At 51.5% G+C, this 20,509-nt stretch overlaps 1 protein-coding gene across 1 annotated transcript in view; it reads left to right on the plus strand.

Moving 5' to 3' along the window:
* pof1b (POF1B actin binding protein) overlaps positions 1–20,509 on the plus strand; it is a 147,297-nt gene that overhangs the window by 86,530 nt on the left and 40,258 nt on the right. Inside the window, exons 3-8 of the mRNA XM_079247960.1 lie at positions 3,803–3,836; positions 3,944–4,024; positions 4,135–4,227; positions 15,720–15,833; positions 16,169–16,321; positions 16,405–16,524. Of these exons, the coding sequence (XP_079104086.1) occupies positions 3,803–3,836; positions 3,944–4,024; positions 4,135–4,227; positions 15,720–15,833; positions 16,169–16,321; positions 16,405–16,524 (595 nt within the window). The remainder of the gene's footprint in view (positions 1–3,802; positions 3,837–3,943; positions 4,025–4,134; positions 4,228–15,719; positions 15,834–16,168; positions 16,322–16,404; positions 16,525–20,509) is intronic.

Here is a 20,509-nt window from a genome sequence, read left to right on the forward strand (position 1 = left end):
TGTGTGTGTGTGTGTGTGTGATGTGTGTGTGTGATGTGTGTGTGTGTGTGATGTGCGTGTGTGTGATGTGTGTGTGTGTGATGTGTTATGTGTGTGTGTGTGTGATGTGTGTGATGTGTGTGTGATGTGTGTGTGATGTGTGTGTGTGTGATGTGTGTGTGTGTGTGTGATGTGTGTGATGTGTGTGTGATGTGTGATGTGTGTGTGATGTGTGTGTGTGTGTGATGTGTGTGTGATGTGTGTGTGTGTGTGTGTGATGTGTGTGTGTGTGTGATGTGTGTGTGATGTGTGTGATGTGTGTGTGATGTGTGATGTGTGTGTGATGTGTGTGTGATGTGTGATGTGTGTGTGATGTGTGTGAGGTGTGTGATGTGTGTGTGATGTGTGTGTGATGTGTGTGTGATGTGTGTGATGTGTGATGTGTGTGTGATGTGTGTGTGATGTGTGTGAGGTGTGTGATGTGTGTGTGATGTGTGTGATGTGTGTGATGTGTGTGTGATGTGTGTGATGTGTGTGAGGTGTGTGTGGTGTGTGTGTGTGTGTGATGTGTGTGTGTGTGTGTGTGTGTGAGGTGTGTGTGTGTGTGATGTGTGTGTGTGTGTGATGTGTGTGTGATGTGTGTGTGTGTGTGTGATGTGTGTGTGTGTGTGTGAGGTGTGTGTGTGTGATGTGTGTGTGTGTGAGATGTGTGTGTGATGTGTGTGTGTGTGTGTGATGTGTGTGTGTGTGTGTGTGAGGTGTGTGTGTGTGATGTGTGTGAGGTGTGTGTGTGTGATGTGTGTGTGTGTGTGTGAGATGTGTGTGTGTGTGTGTGTGATTTGTGTGTGTGTATGTGTGTGTGTGTGTGATGTGTGTGTGTGTGTGTGTGTGAGGTGTGTGTGATGTGTGTGTGTGTGTCTGTGTGTGTCTGTGTGTGATTTGTGTGTGATGTGTGTGTGTGTGTGTGTGTGTGTGTGTGTGTGAGATGTGTGTGTGTGTGTGTGTGATGTGTGTGTGTGTGTATGTGTGTGTGTGTGTGTCTGTGTGTGATTTGTGTGTGATGTGTGTGTGTGTGTGTGTGTGTGTGTGTGAGATGTGTGTGTGTGTGTGATGTGTGTGTGTGTGATGTGTGTGTGTGATGTGTGTGTGTGTGTGATGTGTGTGTGTGTGTGTGTGTGATGTGTGTGTGTGTGTGTGTGATGTGTGTGTGTGTGTGTGATGTGTGTGTGTGTGTGTGTGTGTGAGGTGTGTGTGTGTGTGAGGTGTGTGTGTGTGTGTGATGTGTGTGTGTGTGATGTGTGTGTGTGTGTGTGTGTGAGGTCTGTGTGTGTGATGTGTGTGATGTGTGTGTGTGTGATGTGTGTGATGTGTGTGTGTGTGTGAGATGTGTGTGTGTGATGTGTGTGTGTGTGATGTGTGTGTGATGTGTGTGTGTGTGTGATGTGTGTGTGTGTGTGTGTGATGTGTGTGTGTGTGTGTGTGTGTGATGTGTGTGTGTGTGTGTGTGTGATGTGTGTGTGTGTGTGTGTGTGATGTGTGTGTGATGTGTGTGTGTGTGTGTGTGTGATGTGTGTGTGTGATGTGTGTGTGTGTGTGTGATGTGTGCGTGTGTGTGTGATGTGTGTTTGTGTGTGTGTGTGTGTGTGTGATGTGTGTGTGTGTGATGTGTGATGTGTGTGTGTGTGATGTGTGTGTGTGTGTGATGTGCGTGTGTGTGTAATGTGTGTGTGTGTGATGTGTGTGTGTGTGTGTGTGTGTGCTGTGTGTGATGTGTGTGTGTGTGTGTGATGTGTGTGTGTGTGTGATGTGTGTGCTGTGTGTGATGTGTGATGTGTGTGTGTGATGTGTGTGTGTGTGTGATGTGTGTGTGTGTGTGATGTGTGTGTGTGAGGTGTGTGAGGTGTGTGTGTGATGTGTGTGTGATGTGTGTGTGTGTGATGTGTGTGTGTTTGTGTGTGATGTGTGTGTGTGTGTGTGATGTGTGTGATGTGTGTGAGGTGTGTGATGTGTGTGATGTGTGTGTGTTTGTGTGTGATGTGTGTGTGTGTGTGTGTGTGTGATGTGTGTGTGTGTGTGTGAGATGTGTGTGTGTGTGTGTGTGATGTGTGTGTGATGTGTGTGTGTGTGTGATGTGTGTGATGTGTGTGTGTGTGTGTGATGTGTGTGTGTGTGTGTGTGTGATGTGTGTGTGATGTGTGTTTGTGTGTGTGTGTGATGTGTGATGTGTGTGTGATGTGTGTGTGTGTGTGTGTGTGTGAGATGTGTGTGTGTGTGTGTGAGATGTGTGTGTGATGTGTGTGTGTGTGTGTGTGATGTGTGTGTGTGTATGTGTGATGTGTGTGTGTGTGTGATGTGTTTGTGATGTGTGTGTGTGTGATGTGTGTGTGTGTGTGTGATATGTGATGTGTGTGTGTGTGATGTGTGTGTGTGTGTGTGTGTGATGTGCGTGTGTGTGTAATGTGTGTGTGTGTGATGTGTGTGTGTGTGTGTGTGATGTGTGTGCTGTGTGTGATGTGCGTGTGTGTGATGTGTGTGTGTGTGTGATGTGTGATGTGTGTGTGTGATGTGTGTGTGTGTGTGATGTGTGTGTGTGTGTGATGTGTGATGTGTGTGTGTGTGTGTGTGTGATGTGTGTGTGTGATGTGTGTGTGTGTGTGATGTGCGTGTGTGTGATGTGTGTGTGATGTGTGATGTGTGTGTGTGATGTGTGTGTGTGTGTGATGTGTGTGTGTGAGGTGTGTGAGGTGTGTGTGTGTGTGTGATGTGTGTGTGTGTGTGTGTGTGATGTGTGTGTGATGTGTGTGTGTGTGTGAGATGTGTGTGTGTGTGTGAGGTGTGTGTGTGTGTGTGTGTGTATGAGGTGTGTGTGTGTGATGTGTGTGTGTGTGTGTGAGATGTGTGTGTGTGTGTGTGTGATGTGTGTGTGTGTGATGTGTGTGTGATGTGTGTGTGTGTGTGTGTGTGTGTGATGTGTGTGTGATGTGTGTGATGTGTGTGTGTGTGTGTGTGTGTGTGTGATGTGTGTGATGTGTGTGTGTGTGATGTGTGTGTGATGTGTGTGTGTGTGTGTGTGATGTGTGTGTGATGTGTGTGTGTGTGTGTGTGTGTGATGTGTGTGTGTGTGATGTGTGTGTGATGTGTGTGTGTGTGTGATGTGTGTGTGATGTGTGTGTGAGGTGTGTGTGTGTGAGGTGTGTGTGTGTGATGTGTGTGTGTGTGTGTGAGATGTGTGTGTGTGTGTGTGTGTGATGTGTGTGTGATGTGTGTGTGATGTGTGTGTGTGTGTGTGTGTGATGTGTGTGTGTGTGAGATGTGTGTGTGTGTGTGAGATGTGTGTGTGTGTGTGTGATGTGTGTGTGTGTGTGTGTGTGTGTGTGTGTGTGTGTGTGTGTGAGGTGTGTGTGTGTGTGTGTGTGTGAGGTGTGTGTGTGTGTGTGTGTGTGTGAGGTGTGTGTGTGTGTGTGTGTGTGTGTGTTTGAGGTGTGTGTGTGTGTGTGTGTGTGTGTGTGTGAGGTGTGTGTGTGTGTGTGTGTGAGGTGTGTGTGTGTGTGTGTGTGTGAGGTGTGTGTGTGTGTGTGTGAGGTGTGTGTGTGTGTGTGTGTGTGTGTGCTCAGACAGCACCTTTACAACCCCCCCACGACCCGCCTGTCCAGACGTGACCTGTCAGCTGTTTCTCCACTGGGGGGGGGGGGGGGGGGGGTCCACTAAGGTCAGGTTGTCGCTGGTCTCAGGTGCATGTTGGGAAACGTGTGCACAGCGTGGTGGCGAGCGTGCACGTGGGGCGCTCCCTGCATTCACGCTGCCTCCTTTTGGTGTGTTGCAGGAAACAGCAGCTGGATCTCAGCAATGACTTCAAGGTGAGAAAACACTGTTAACGTGTGGGCTGAAGTCAACACACACGTGTGGAAAACGACACGTTTGGGTTGTTAGAAGAGCATCCACACTAATGTTGATGTTTGTTCAGGTGGAGAGAGAGGAGGTGGAGGCTCTGATCCCCAAAGGAGCCACCGAATTAACCAAACAACAGATGCGTTACCTGCTGCAGGTGAGACCCCCCCCCCCCCCCCCCCCCCTCCTTCTTGCAGCATAAACCCTGTTTAACCTCAGCGTGATCCATGCAGCATTAAAGAGTTCATTTAGCTGTTTGTGTTTCAGACGCGTCTGACTGCAGATAAGAGCATGCGGATGCTGCTGTCCACCTTCAGCAGCCTCAGAGAGGAGCTCCTGCAGATGTCTGAAGACCTGAGGGTAAAGCCGACTTCACACAAGAATACTTTGTCAACCAGTTAAAGCCAGTTAAAACTCATAAACCAGTTGTAAACCAGCTGAAACCAGTGTAGGGATGTAAAACATGGAGCAGTCGATGGTCGCAAGGCTTCGCCGATACGTCCGTCTACCTGAAGATGAAGATTTCTGGTTTCAGTCATAATGAAGTAACTTCACCTCATATCCATCATTTCAAAAATCTGTATAAATAAGATTTATGTGTTCCTGGCAGACCAGTTCTCCTGTCCCACCATGCTGCTGGTCTGATGTAGACCAGTTCTCCTGTCCCACCGTGCTGCTGGTCTGATGTAGACCAGTTCTCCTGTCCCACCATGCTGCTGGTCTGATGTAGACCAGTTCTCCTGTCCCACCGTGCTGCTGGTCTGATGTAGACCAGTTCTCCTGTCCCACCATGCTGCTGGTCTGATGTAGACCAGTTCTCCTGTCCCACCGTGCTGCTGGTCTGATGTAGACCAGTTCTCCTGTCCCACCATGCTGCTGGTCTGATGTAGACCAGTTCTCCTGTCCCACCATGCTGCTGGTCTGATGTAGACCAGTTCTCCTGTCCCACCATGCTACTGGTCTGATGTAGACCAGTTCTCCTGTCCCACCGTGCTGCTGGTCTGATGTAGACCAGTTCTCCTGTCCCACCGTGCTGCTGGTCTGATGTAGACCAGTTCTCCTGTCCCACCGTGCTGCTGGTCTGATGTAGACCAGTTCTCCTGTCCCACCGTGCTGCTGGTCTGATGTAGACCAGTTCTCCTGTCCCACCGTGCTGCTGGTCTGATGTAGACCAGTTCTCCTGTCCCACCGTGCTGCTGGTCTGATGTAGACCAGTTCTCCTGTCCCACCATGCTGCTGGTCTGATGTAGACCAGTTCTCCTGTCCCACCATGCTGCTGGTCTGATGTAGACCAGTTCTCCTGTCCCACCATGCTGCTGGTCTGATGTAGACCAGTTCTCCTGTCCCACCATGCTGCTGGTCTGATGTAGACCAGTTCTCCTGTCCCACCATGCTGCTGGTCTGATGTAGACCAGTTCTCCTGTCCCACCATGCTGCTGGTCTGATGTAGACCAGTTCTCCTGTCCCACCATGCTGCTGGTCTGATGTAGACCAGTTCTCCTGTCCCACCATGCTGCTGGTCTGATGTAGACCAGTTCTCCTGTCCCACCATGCTGCTGGTCTGATGTAGACCAGTTCTCCTGTCCCACCATGCTGCTGGTCTGATGTAGACCAGTTCTCCTGTCCCACCATGCTGCTGGTCTGATGTAGACCAGTTCTCCTGTCCCACCATGCTGCTGGTCTGATGTAGACCAGTTTTCCTGTCCCACCATGCTGCTGGTCTGATGTAGACCAGTTCTCCTGTCCCACCATGCTACTGGTCTGATGCAGACCAGTTCTCCTGTCCCACCATGCTACTGGTCTGATGTAGACCAGTTCTCCTGTCCCACCACGCTGCTGGTCTGATGTAGACCAGTTCTCCTGTCCCACCATGCTGCTGGTCTGATGTAGACCAGTTCTCCTGTCCCACCATGCTGCTGGTCTGATGTAGACCAGTTCTCCTGTCCCACCATGCTGCTGGTCTGATGTAGACCAGTTCTCCTGTCCCACCACGCTGCTGGTCTGATGTAGACCAGTTCTCCTGTCCCACCACACTGCTGGTCTGATGTAGACCAGTTCTCCTGTCCCAAGACGCTGCTGGTCTGATGTAGACCAGTTCTCCTGTCCCACCATGCTACTGGTCTGATGTAGACCAGTTCTCCTGTCCCACCATGCTACTGGTCTGATGTAGACCAGTTCTCCTGTCCCACCACGCTGCTGGTCTGATGTAGACCAGTTCTCCTGTTCCACCACGCTGCTGGTCTGATGTAGACCAGTTCTCCTGTCCCAAGACGCTGCTGGTCTGATGTAGACCAGTTCTCCTGTCCCACCATGCTGCTGGTCTGATGTAGACCAGTTCACCTGTCCCACCATGCTGCTGGTCTGATGTAGACCAGTTCACCTGTCCCACCATGCTGCTGGTCTGATGTAGACCAGTTCTCCTGTCCCACCACGCTGCTGGTCTGATGTAGACCAGTTCTCCTGTCCCAAGACGCTGCTGGTCTGATGTAGACCAGTTCTCCTGTCCCACCATGCTGCTGGTCTGATGTAGACCAGTTCACCTGTCCCACCATGCTGCTGGTCTGATGTAGACCAGTTCACCTGTCCCACCATGCTGCTGGTCTGATGTAGACCAGTTCTCCTGTCCCACCATGCTGCTGGTCTGATGTAGACCAGTTCTCCTGTCCCACCATGCTACTGGTCTGATGTAGACCAGTTCTCCGGTCCCACCATGCTGCTGGTCTGATGTAGACCAGTTCTCCTGTCCCACCATGCTGCTGGTCTGATGTAGACCAGTTCTCCTGTCCCACCATGCTGCTGGTCTGATGTAGACCAGTTCTCCTGTCCCACCATGCTGCTGGTCTGATGTAGACCAGTTCTCCTGTCCCACCATGCTACTGGTCTGATGTAGACCAGTTCTCCTGTCCCACCATGCTGCTGGTCTGATGTAGACCAGTTCTCCTGTCCCACCATGCTGCTGGTCTGATGTAGACCAGTTCTCCTGTCCCACCATGCTGCTGGTCTGGTGTAGACCAGTTCACCTGTCCCACCATGCTGCTGGTCTGATGTAGACCAGTTCTCTCGTCCCACCATGCTGCTGGTCTGATGTAGACCAGTTCTCCTGTCCCACCACGCTGCTGGTCTGATGTAGACCAGTTCTCCTGTTCCACCACGCTGCTGGTCTGATGTAGACCAGTTCTCCTGTCCCACCATGCTGCTGGTCTGATGTAGACCAGTTCTCCTGTCCCACCATGCTGCTGGTCTGATGTAGACCAGTTCTCCTGTCCCACCATGCTGCTGGTCTGATGTAGACCAGTTCTCCTGTCCCACCATGCTACTGGTCTGATGTAGACCAGTTCTCCTGTCCCACCATGCTGCTGGTCTGATGTAGACCAGTTCTCCTGTCCCACCATGCTACTGGTCTGATGTAGACCAGTTCTCCTGTCCCACCATGCTACTGGTCTGATGTAGACCAGTTCTCCTGTCCCACCATGCTGCTGGTCTGATGTAGACCAGTTCTCCTGTCCCACCGTGCTACTGGTCTGATGTAGACCAGTTCTCCTGTCCCACCATGCTGCTGGTCTGATGTAGACCAGTTCTCCTGTCCCACCATGCTGCTGGTCTGATGTAGACCAGTTCTCCTGTCCCACCATGCTGCTGGTCTGATGCAGACCAGTTCTCCTGTCCCACCATGCTGCTGGTCTGATGTAGACCAGTTCTCTCGTCCCACCATGCTGCTGGTCTGATGTAGACCAGTTCTCCTGTCCCACCATGCTGCTGGTCTGATGTAGACCTGTTCTCCTGTCCCACCATGCTGCTGGTCTGATGTAGACCAGTTCTCCTGTCCCACCATGCTGCTGGTCTGATGTAGACCAGTTCTCCTGTCCCACCATGCTGCTGGTCTGATGTAGACCAGTTCTCCTGTCCCACCATGCTGCTGGTCTGATGTAGACCAGTTCTCCTGTCCCACCATGCTACTGGTCTGATGAAGACCAGTTCTCCTGTCCCACCATGCTGCTGGTCTGATGTAGACCAGTTCTCCTGTCCCACCATGCTACTGGTCTGATGTAGACCAGTTCTCCTGTCCCACCGTGCTGCTGGTCTGATGTAGACCAGTTCACCTGTCCCACCATGCTGCTGGTCTGATGTAGACCAGTTCTCCTGTCCCACCATGCTGCTGGTCTGATGTAGACCAGTTCTCCTGTCCCACCATGCTGCTGGTCTGATGTAGACCAGTTCTCCTGTCCCACCATGCTGCTGGTCTGATGTAGACCAGTTCTCCTGTCCCACCGTGCTGCTGGTCTGATGTAGACCAGTTCTCCTGTCCCACCACGCTGCTGGTCTGATGTAGACCAGTTCTCCTGTCCCACCACGCTGCTGGTCTGATGTAGACCAGTTCTCCTGTCCCACCGTGCTACTGGTCTGATGTAGACCAGTTCTCCTGTCCCACCGTGCTGCTGGTCTGATGTAGACCAGTTCACCTGTCCCACCATGCTGCTGGTCTGATGAAGACCAGTTCTCCTGTCCCACCATGCTACTGGTCTGATGAAGACCAGTTCTCCTGTCCCACCATGCTGCTGGTCTGATGTAGACCAGTTCTCCTGTCCCACCGTGCTACTGGTCTGATGTAGACCAGTTCTCCTGTCCCACCGTGCTGCTGGTCTGATGTAGACCAGTTCACCTGTCCCACCATGCTGCTGGTCTGATGTAGACCAGTTCTCCTGTCCCACCATGCTGCTGGTCTGATGTAGACCAGTTCTCCTGTCCCACCATGCTGCTGGTCTGATGAAGACCAGTTCTCCTGTCCCACCATGCTGCTGGTCTGATGAAGACCAGTTCTCCTGTCCCACCATGCTGCTGGTCTGATGTAGACCAGTTCTCCTGTCCCACCGTGCTACTGGTCTGATGTAGACCAGTTCTCCTGTCCCACCGTGCTGCTGGTCTGATGTAGACCAGTTCACCTGTCCCACCATGCTGCTGGTCTGATGAAGACCAGTTCTCCTGTCCCACCATGCTACTGGTCTGATGAAGACCAGTTCTCCTGTCCCACCATGCTGCTGGTCTGATGTAGACCAGTTCTCCTGTCCCACCATGCTACTGGTCTGATGTAGACCAGTTCTCCTGTCCCACCGTGCTGCTGGTCTGATGTAGACCAGTTCACCTGTCCCACCATGCTGCTGGTCTGATGTAGACCAGTTCTCCTGTCCCACCATGCTGCTGGTCTGATGTAGACCAGTTCTCCTGTCCCACCATGCTGCTGGTCTGATGTAGACCAGTTCTCCTGTCCCACCATGCTGCTGGTCTGATGTAGACCAGTTCTCCTGTCCCACCGTGCTGCTGGTCTGATGTAGACCAGTTCTCCTGTCCCACCACGCTGCTGGTCTGATGTAGACCAGTTCTCCTGTCCCACCACGCTGCTGGTCTGATGTAGACCAGTTCTCCTGTCCCACCACGCTGCTGGTCTGATGTAGACCAGTTCTCCTGTCCCAAGACGCTGCTGGTCTGATGTAGACCAGTTCTCCTGTCCCACCATGCTGCTGGTCTGATGTAGACCAGTTCTCCTGTCCCACCATGCTGCTGGTCTGATGTAGACCAGTTCTCCTGTTCCTCCACGCTGCTGGTCTGATGTAGACCAGTTCTCCTGTCCCAAGACGCTGCTGGTCTGATGTAGACCAGTTCTCCTGTCCCACCACGCTGCTGGTCTGATGTAGACCAGTTCTCCTGTCCCACCATGCTGCTGGTCTGATGTAGACCAGTTCTCCTGTCCCACCACGCTGCTGGTCTGATGTAGACCAGTTCTCCTGTCCCACCACGCTGCTGGTCTGATGTAGACCAGTTCTCCTGTTCCTCCACGCTGCTGGTCTGATGTAGACCAGTTCTCCTGTCCCAAGACGCTGCTGGTTTGATGTAGACCAGTTCTCCTGTCCCACCATGCTGCTGGTCTGATGTAGACCAGTTCACCTGTCCCACCATGCTGCTGGTCTGATGTAGACCAGTTCACCTGTCCCACCATGCTGCTGGTCTGATGTAGACCAGTTCACCTGTCCCACCATGCTGCTGGTCTGATGTAGACCAGTTCACCTGTCCCACCATGCTGCTGGTCTGATGTAGACCAGTTCTCCTGTCCCACCGTGCTGCTGGTCTGATGTAGACCAGTTCTCCTGTCCCACCGTGCTGCTGGTCTGATGTAGACCAGTTCTCCTGTCCCACCGTGCTGCTGGTCTGATGTAGACCAGTTCTCCTGTTCCACCATGCTGCTGGTCTTATGTAGACCAGTTCTCTCGTCCCACCATGCTGCTGGTCTGATGTAGACCAGTTCTCCTGTCCCACCATGCTGCTGGTCTGATGTAGACCAGTTCTCCTGTCCCACCGTGCTGCTGGTCTGATGTAGACCAGTTCTCCTGTCCCACCGTGCTGCTGGTCTGATGTAGACCAGTTCTCCTGTCCCACCATGCTGCTGGTCTGATGTAGACCAGTTCTCCTGTCCCACCATGCTGCTGGTCTGATGTAGACCAGTTCTCCTGTCCCACCATGCTGCTGGTCTGATGTAGACCAGTTCTCCTGTCCCACCATGCTGCTGGTCTGATGTAGACCAGTTCTCCTGTCCCACCATGCTGCTGGTCTGATGTAGACCAGTTCTCCTGTCCCACCATGCTACTGGTCTGATGTAGACCAGTTCTCCTGTCCCACCATGCTACTGGTCTGATGAAGACCAGTTCTCCTGTCCCACCATGCTGCTGGTCTGATGTAGACCAGTTCTCCTGTCCCACCATGCTGCTGGTCTGATGTAGACCAGTTCTCCTGTCCCACCATGCTGCTGGTCTGATGTAGACCAGTTCTCCTGTCCCACCATGCTACTGGTCTGATGTAGACCAGTTCTCCTGTCCCACCATGCTGCTGGTCTGATGTAGACCAGTTCTCCTGTCCCACCATGCTACTGGTCTGATGTAGACCAGTTCTCCTGTCCCACCATGCTACTGGTCTGATGAAGACCAGTTCTCCTGTCCCACCATGCTGCTGGTCTGATGTAGACCAGTTCTCCTGTCCCACCATGCTGCTGGTCTGATGTAGACCAGTTCTCCTGTCCCACCATGCTGCTGGTCTGATGTAGACCAGTTCTCCTGTCCCACCATGCTACTGGTCTGATGTAGACCAGTTCTCCTGTCCCACCATGCTGCTGGTCTGATGTAGACCAGTTCTCCTGTCCCACCATGCTGCTGGTCTGATGTAGACCAGTTCTCCTGTGCCACCACGCTGCTGGTCTGATGTAGACCAGTTCTCCTGTGCCACCACGCTGCTGGTCTGATGTAGACCAGTTCTCCTGTCCCACCAAGCTGCTGGTCTGATGTAGACCAGTTCTCCTGTCCCACCATGCTGCTGGTCTGATGTAGACCAGTTCTCCTGTTCCACCATGCTGCTGGTCTGATGTAGACCAGTTCTCCTGTCCCACCATGCTGCTGGTCTGATGTAGACCAGTTCTCCTGTTCCACCATGCTGCTGGTCTGATGTAGACCAGTTCTCCTGTCCCACCATGCTGCTGGTCTGATGTAGACCAGTTCTCCTGTCCCACCATGCTACTGGTTATGATGTAGACCAGTTCTCCTGTCCCACCATGCTGCTGGTCTGATGTAGACCAGTTCTCCTGTCCCACCATGCTGCTGGTCTGATGTAGACCAGTTCTCCTGTCCCACCATGCTGCTGGTCTGATGTAGACCAGTTCTCCTGTCCCAAGACGCTGCTGGTCTGATGTAGACCAGTTCTCCTGTCCCACCATGCTGCTGGTCTGATGTAGACCAGTTCTCCTGTCCCACCGTGCTGCTGGTCTGATGTAGACCAGTTCTCCTGTCCCACCGTGCTGCTGGTCTGATGTAGACCAGTTCTCTCGTCCCACCATGCTGCTGGTCTGATGCAGACCAGTTCTCCTGTCCCACCATGCTGCTGGTCTGATGCAGACCAGTTCTCCTGTCCCATCATGCTACTGGTTATGATGTAGACCAGTTCTCCTGTCCCACCATGCTGCTGGTCTGATGTAGACCAGTTCTCCTGTCCCACCATGCTGCTGGTCTGATGTAGACCAGTTCTCCTGTCCCACCACGCTGCTGGTCTGATGTAGACCAGTTCTCCTGTCCCACCGTGCTGCTGGTCTGATGTAGACCAGTTCTCCTGTCCCACCATGCTGCTGGTCTGATGTAGACCAGTTCTCCTGTCCCACCATGCTGCTGGTCTGATGCAGACCAGTTCTCCTGTCCCACCATGCTGCTGGTCTGATGTAGACCAGTTCTCCTGTCCCACCATGCTGCTGGTCTGATGCAGACCAGTTCTCCTGTCCCACCATGCTGCTGGTCTGATGTAGACCAGTTCTCCTGTCCCAAGACGCTGCTGGTCTGATGTAGACCAGTTCTCCTGTCCCACCGTGCTGCTGGTCTGATGTAGACCAGTTCTCCTGTCCCACCATGCTGCTGGTCTGATGTAGACCAGTTCTCCTGTCCCACCATGCTGCTGGTCTGATGTAGACCAGTTCTCCTGTCCCACCGTGCTGCTGGTCTGATGTAGACCAGTTCTCCTGTCCCACCGTGCTGCTGGTCTGATGTAGACCAGTTCTCCTGTCCCACCGTGCTGCTGGTCTGATGTAGACCAGTTCTCCTGTCCCACCATGCTGCTGGTCTGATGTAGACCAGTTCTCCTGTCCCACCATGCTACTGGTCTGATGTAGACCAGTTCTCCTGTCCCACCATGCTGCTGGTCTGATGTAGACCAGTTCTCCTGTTCCACCACGCTGCTGGTCTGATGTAGACCAGTTCTCCTGTCCCACCATGCTGCTGGTCTGATGTAGACCAGTTCTCCTGTCCCAAAACGCTGCTGGTCTGATGTAGACCAGTTCTCCTGTCCCACCATGCTGCTGGTCTGATGTAGACCAGTTCTCCTGTCCCACCATGCTGCTGGTCTGATGTAGACCAGTTCTCCTGTCCCACCGTGCTGCTGGTCTGATGTAGACCAGTTCTCCTGTCCCACCGTGCTGCTGGTCTGATGTAGACCAGTTCTCCTGTCCCACCATGCTGCTGGTCTGATGTAGACCAGTTCTCCTGTCCCACCATGCTGCTGGTCTGATGTAGACCAGTTCTCCTTTTCCACCACGCTGCTGGTCTGATGTAGACCAGTTCTCCTGTCCCACCATGCTGCTGGTCTGATGTAGACCAGTTCTCCTGTCCCACCATGCTGCTGGTCTGATGTAGACCAGTTCTCCTGTCCCAAGACGCTGCTGGTCTGATGTAGACCAGTTCTCCTGTCCCAAGACGCTGCTGGTCTGATGTAGACCAGTTCTCCTGTCCCACCGTGCTGCTGGTCTGATGTAGACCAGTTCTCCTGTCCCACCGTGCTGCTGGTCTGATGTAGACCAGTTCTCCTGTCCCACCGTGCTGCTGGTCTGATGTAGACCAGTTCTCCTGTCCCACCGTGCTGCTGGTCTGATGTAGACCAGTTCTCCTGTCCCACCGTGCTGCTGGTCTGATGTAGACCAGTTCTCCTGTCCCACCGTGCTGCTGGTCTGATGTAGACCAGTTCTCCTGTCCCACCATGCTGCTGGTCTGATGCAGACCAGTTCTCCTGTCCCACCATGCTGCTGGTCTGATGTAGACCAGTTCTCTCGTCCCACCATGCTGCTGGTCTGATGTAGACCAGTTCTCCTGTCCCACCATGCTGCTGGTCTGATGCAGACCAGTTCTCCTGTCCCACCATGCTGCTGGTCTGATGTAGACCAGTTCTCCTGTCCCACCGTGCTACTGGTCTGATGTAGACCAGTTCTCCTGTCCCACCGTGCTGCTGGTCTGATGTAGACCAGTTCTCCTGTCCCACCATGCTGCTGGTCTGATGTAGACCAGTTCTCCTGTCCCACCATGCTGCTGGTCTGATGTAGACCAGTTCTCCTGTCCCACCATGCTGCTGGTCTGATGTAGACCAGTTCTCCTGTCCCACCATGCTGCTGGTCTGATGTAGACCAGTTCTCCTGTCCCACCGTGCTACTGGTCTGATGTAGACCAGTTCTCCTGTCCCACCATGCTGCTGGTCTGATGTAGACCAGTTCTCCTGTCCCACCGTGCTGCTGGTCTGATGTAGACCAGTTCTCCTGTCCCACCATGCTGCTGGTCTGATGTAGACCAGTTCTCCTGTCCCACCATGCTGCTGGTCTGATGTAGACCAGTTCTCCTGTCCCACCATGCTGCTAGTCTGATGTAGACCAGTTCTCCTGTCCCACCATGCTACTGGTCTGATGTAGACCAGTTCTACTGTCCCACCATGCTGCTGGTCTGATGTAGACCAGTTCTCCTGTCCCAAGACGCTGCTGGTCTGATGTAGACCAGTTCTCCTGTCCCACCATGCTGCTGGTCTGATGTAGACCAGTTCTCCTGTCCCACCGTGCTGCTGGTCTGATGTAGACCAGTTCTCCTGTCCCACCGTGCTGCTGGTCTGATGTAGACCAGTTCTCCTGTCCCACCATGCTGCTGGTCTGATGTAGACCAGTTCTCCTGTCCCACCATGCTGCTGGTCTGATGTAGACCAGTTCTCTCGTCCCACCATGCTGCTGGTCTGATGTAGACCAGTTCTCCTGTCCCACCATGCTGCTGGTCTGATGTAGACCAGTTCTCCTGTCCCACCATGCTGCTGGTCTGATGTAGACCAGTTCTCCTGTCCCACCATGCTGCTGGTCTGATGTAGACCAGTTCTCCTGTCCCACCATGCTGCTGGTCTGATGTAGACCAGTTCTCCTGTCCCACCATGCTGCTGGTCTGATGTAGACCAGTTCTCCTGTCCCACCATGCTGCTGGTCTGATGTAGACCAGTTCTCCTGTTCCACCATCAGGATGTGGTCCAGCATGGTGGAAGGTCTTCCCTGAAAGAGACGTTGTCTGGATGGGAGCAGATGTTTCAGCATTGATGGAGCTTCCCAGATGTGGAAGCTGCCCACGCCATCGGCACTAATGCAACCCCATCCCATCAGAGATGCAGGCTGATAACAAGCTGGATGCTCCCTCTCCTCTTTAGTCTGCAGGACACGCCGTCCATGCTGTCCACAAACTATTCCACATCTTCATCCAGGTTTCCACTCAGAACATTTTAAATGAGCTTTGGTCCAGAGAAGACGGCGTGTCTCTGGATCCTCTTCACATATGATGGAGCTTTAACCTGCTGGTGTGGATTTCAGCCTGAACTGGGTTCACACTGGTTTCTGGAAGCTTCCTGAGTCCATGCACTGGTTTCCAGTAGAGAATCGTGTCTTAATGCAGTGCTGCCTGAAGACCCCAGCATCCAGTTTGTCCAGTGCGTACAGAAATTCCTCCTGATTGTCTGAAGCTTCTGGTGACGTTCTACACTGTAAATGGTGGAATCCTCAAATTTTTCTTGAATTGTTTCTGACTTTTACAGAACATAACATTAATTTTCATGAATATTTTCTCTGAATGAAGACAGTTTTCTCCCCTTTATTACGTTTAAACTTCTAATTTCTTTTAATTCAGAAACTTTGTAATTGGTCTTAAACTGAATATTTAGAGTTTTATTGTTGTAATTCCCATCAGAGCAGCTGAAGTCACCTTCCAGGTTCCTGGAAAATAAAACTAAAGGCAGCAGAACTGTGGATTCCACCATCACATGCGTGTTTCCAGCAGCTTCTGTAGGATCCGAACAGTTTGTCCTCAGCTGTCACACTCGATATACGAGCTTTTCTGCAGGTGTGTGAGGCCTTTAATGGCTGCATGGCGCTGAACGCCTCGGGTTATTCCAACCGCTTGTTAAAGTCGTGCGTTATATCGCTCTCACATTCCTGAACAAAGACCATTTCACAAGGATTCAGGCGTTAAAACTGCTTGTTTCCACAGCGTCTGGAGAGCGAGAAGGAGTCTCTGGAGAGAGATCTGAGCTTCAAGGCGGACCAGGCTCGACAGTACGATTCCCTCCTGGAGGCCGTCAGGGAGAACAACAGACAGCTGCAGGTATGGCGACCAGACCCTCCATCTCTGCAGCCGCTTCGCTTTCCCTCCACAGACCAGATCTTTCTGTTTGAAAACATGTTTTAATAAATCTCAGATTTCATGATCTGCTGCTGGTTGGAAGAAGTTGCTTCTGCTGTTTCTGGAGAGTCGGAACGCCACGATTTATTCTGGTCAGACATGTCGGATGGAAGCTCGACTCGGACAGATTCCTGCCTTTTTCCCTAACCTGCGAAAAATGAGATTATTTTTAGAATTGTGATGAGTTGAGGCAACGCCGCTGTTTTCTGTGAGATGCCACGTGGACAGCAGCAGTAACAGCGTCTGGATGTGTGCAGCTGTCTCTGAAGGAAGCCGGTGCCGCCCAGCGCACCTTGGAGAACCAGCTGATGAGGAGCCGCAACGAAGACTCCAGCCGCGACTTCAAGCTCAAGGAGCTAGAGGGGAGAATGAGGGCGATGGAGAAGGAGAACGAGATGCTGCGACAGAAGGTGGAGCGCCACGTCATGGAGACAGGGCTTGTGGGGACGTTTCCTGTGCTGGTTTTGACTGATTGTCTCCGTTTGTCTTCCAGCTGGCAGGACAGACCAGCAGCTCCGTCCTGCACATGAAGACAGAGGAGCTGTCGCGTCAGTACAGCGAGCAGCTCGACGCCATGAAGCAGGAGAAAGACCAAGAGATACAGCGGCTGAGGGTGAGGCCGACCGGCAGGGTTCAAACCAGTCCAAACCCAGTCCAAACTAGTCTAAACCAGTCCAAACTCAGTCCAAACTCAGTCCAAGCCCAGTCCAAACCCAGTCCACACTCAGTCCAAACTCAGTCCAAACCCAGTCCAAACTCAGTCCAAATCAGTCCAAACCCAGTCTAAACCAGTCCAATCTAGTTCAGACTAGTCTATACCAGTCCAAACCCAGTCAGAACTAGTCCAAACCCAGTCCAAACTCAGTCCAAACTTAGTCCAAACTCAGTCGAAACCAGTCTAAACCCATTCCAAACCAGTCCAGCCCTGTCCAAACCCTGTCCAAACCCAGTCCAAACTAGTCCAAACCAGTCTAAACCAGTCCAATCTAGTTCAGACTAGTCTATACCAGTCCAAACCCAGTCAGAACTAGTCCAAACTCAGTCCAAGCCCAGTCCAAACCCAGTCCACACTCAGTCCAAACTCAGTCCAAACCCAGTCCAAACTCAGTCCAAATCAGTCCAAACCCAGTCTAAACCAGTCCAATCTAGTTCAGACTAGTCTATACCAGTCCAAACCCAGTCAGAACTAGTCCAAACCCAGTCCAAACTCAGTCCAAACTTAGTCCAAACTCAGTCGAAACCAGTCTAAACCCATTCCAAACCAGTCCAACCCTGTCCAAACCCTGTCCAAACCCAGTCCAAACTAGTCCAAACCAGTCTAAACCAGTCTAAACTAGTCCAAACTAGTCCAAACCAGTCCAAACTCAGTCCAAACTCAGTCCAAACTATTCCAAGCTAGTCCAAACCAGCCCAAACCAGTCTAAACTAGACCAAACCAGTCCAAAGTAGTCCAAACCAGTCCAAACTAGTCCAAACCCAGTCAGAACTAGTCCAAACCATCCCAAACCAGTCCAATCCAGTCCAAACCCAGTCCAAACCCAGTCCAAACCCAATCCAAACTAGTCCAAACCAGTCAAAACCAGTCCAAACTAGTCCAGACTAGTCTATACCAGTCCAAACCCAGTCAGAACTAGTCGAAACCAGTCCAAACCAGTCTAAACCAGTCTAAACCCATTCCAAACCAGTCCAACCCTGTCCAAACCCTGTCCAAACCCTGTCCAAACCCAGTCCAAACTAGTCCAAACCAGTCTAAACCAGTCTAAACTAGTCCAAACCAGTCCAAACCAGTCCAAACCCAGTCCAAACCCAGTCCAAACTCAGTCCAAACTCAGTCCAAACTCAGTCAAGACCAGTCTAAACCCATTCAAAACCAGTCCAACCCAGTCCAAACTAGTCTAAACCAGCCCACACTTAGTCCAAAATCAGTCCAAACCCAGTCCAAACTCAGTCCAAATCAGTCCAAACCCAGTCCAAACCCAGTCCAAACTAGTCCAAACCAGTCTAAACCCATTCCGTAACCCAGTCCAAACCAGTCCAAACGCAGTCCAAACTATTCCAAGCTAGTCCAAACCAGCCCAAACCAGTCTAAACTAGTCCAAACCAGTCCAAAGTAGTCCAAACCAGTCCAAACTAGTCCAAACCCAGTCAGAACTAGTCCAAACCATCCCAAACCAGTCCAACCCAGTCCAAACCCAGTCCAAACTCAGTCCAAACTCAGTCCAAACTCAGTCAAGACCAGTCTAAACCCATTCAAAACCAGTCCAACCCAGTCCAAACTAGTCTAAACCAGCCCACACTTAGTCCAAAATCAGTCCAAACCCAGTCCAAACTCAGTCCAAATCAGTCCAAACCCAGTCCAAACCCAGTCCAAACTAGTCCAAACCAGTCTAAACCCATTCCGTAACCCAGTCCAAACCAGTCCAAACGCAGTCCAAACTATTCCAAGCTAGTCCAAACCAGCCCAAACCAGTCTAAACTAGTCCAAACCAGTCCAAAGTAGTCCAAACCAGTCCAAACTAGTCCAAACCCAGTCAGAACTAGTCCAAACCATCCCAAACCAGTCCAACCCAGTCCAAACCCAGCCCAAACCCAATCCAAACTAGTCAAAACCAGTCCAAACTAGTCCAGACTAGTCTATACCAGTCCAAACCCAGTCAGAACTAGTCGAAACCAGTCCAAACCAGTCAAAACCAGTCTAAACCCATTCCAAACCAGTCCAACCCTGTCCAAACCCAGTCCAAACCCAGTCCAAACTAGTCCAAACCAGTCTAAACTAGTCTAAACTAGTCCAAACCAGTCCAAACCCAGTCAGAACTAGTCGAAACCCAGTCCAAACCAGTCAAAACCAGTCTAAACCCATTCCAAACCAGTCCAACCCAGTCCAAACCCTGTCCAAACTAGTCCAAACCAGTCTAAACTAGTCTAAACTAGTCCAAACCAGTCCAACCCCAGTCAGAACTAGTCCAAACTATTCCAAACTAGTCCAAACCCAGTCCAAACTAGTCTAAACCAGTCCAAACCCAGTCCAAACTCAGTCCAAACTCAGTCAAGACCAGTCTAAACCCATTCAAAACCAGTCCAACCCAGTCCAAACTAGTCTAAACCAGCCCACACTTAGTCCAAAATCAGTCCAAACCCAGTCCAAACTCAGTCCAAATCAGTCCAAACCCAGTCCAAACCCAGTCCAAACTAGTCCAAACCAGTCTAAACCCATTCCGTAACCCAGTCCAAACCAGTCCAAACGCAGTCCAAACTATTCCAAGCTAGTCCAAACCAGCCCAAACCAGTCTAAACTAGACCAAACCAGTCCAAAGTAGTCCAAACCAGTCCAAACTAGTCCAAACCCAGTCAGAACTAGTCCAAACCATCCCAAACCAGTCCAATCCAGTCCAAACCCAGTCCAAACCCAGTCCAAACCCAATCCAAACTAGTCCAAACCAGTCAAAACCAGTCCAAACTAGTCCAGACTAGTCTATACCAGTCCAAACCCAGTCAGAACTAGTCGAAACCAGTCCAAACCAGTCTAAACCAGTCTAAACCCATTCCAAACCAGTCCAACCCTGTCCAAACCCTGTCCAAACCCTGTCCAAACCCAGTCCAAACTAGTCCAAACCAGTCTAAACCAGTCTAAACTAGTCCAAACCAGTCCAAACCAGTCCAAACCCAGTCCAAACCCAGTCCAAACTCAGTCCAAACTCAGTCCAAACTCAGTCAAGACCAGTCTAAACCCATTCAAAACCAGTCCAACCCAGTCCAAACTAGTCTAAACCAGCCCACACTTAGTCCAAAATCAGTCCAAACCCAGTCCAAACTCAGTCCAAATCAGTCCAAACCCAGTCCAAACCCAGTCCAAACTAGTCCAAACCAGTCTAAACCCATTCCGTAACCCAGTCCAAACCAGTCCAAACGCAGTCCAAACTATTCCAAGCTAGTCCAAACCAGCCCAAACCAGTCTAAACTAGTCCAAACCAGTCCAAAGTAGTCCAAACCAGTCCAAACTAGTCCAAACCCAGTCAGAACTAGTCCAAACCATCCCAAACCAGTCCAACCCAGTCCAAACCCAGCCCAAACCCAATCCAAACTAGTCAAAACCAGTCCAAACTAGTCCAGACTAGTCTATACCAGTCCAAACCCAGTCAGAACTAGTCGAAACCAGTCGAAACCAGTCAAAACCAGTCTAAACCCATTCCAAACCAGTCCAACCCTGTCCAAACCCAGTCCAAACCCAGTCCAAACTAGTCCAAACCAGTCTAAACTAGTCTAAACTAGTCCAAACCAGTCCAAACCCAGTCAGAACTAGTCGAAACCCAGTCCAAACCAGTCAAAACCAGTCTAAACCCATTCCAAACCAGTCCAACCCTGTCCAAACCCTGTCCAAACTAGTCCAAACCAGTCTAAACTAGTCTAAACTAGTCCAAACCAGTCCAACCCCAGTCAGAACTAGTCCAAACTATTCCAAACTAGTCAAAACCCAGTCCAAACTAGTCTAAAACAGTCCAAACCCAGTCCAAATCAGTCCAAACCATTCCAAGCTAGTCTAAACCAGTCCAAACTAGCCCAAACGAGTCTAAACCAGTCTAAACCAGTCTAAACTAGTC

The sequence above is a fragment of the Telmatherina bonti genome (genome assembly GCF_933228915.1).
Source record: "Telmatherina bonti genome assembly, chromosome: 10".
Lineage (NCBI taxonomy): Eukaryota > Metazoa > Chordata > Actinopteri > Atheriniformes > Telmatherinidae > Telmatherina > Telmatherina bonti.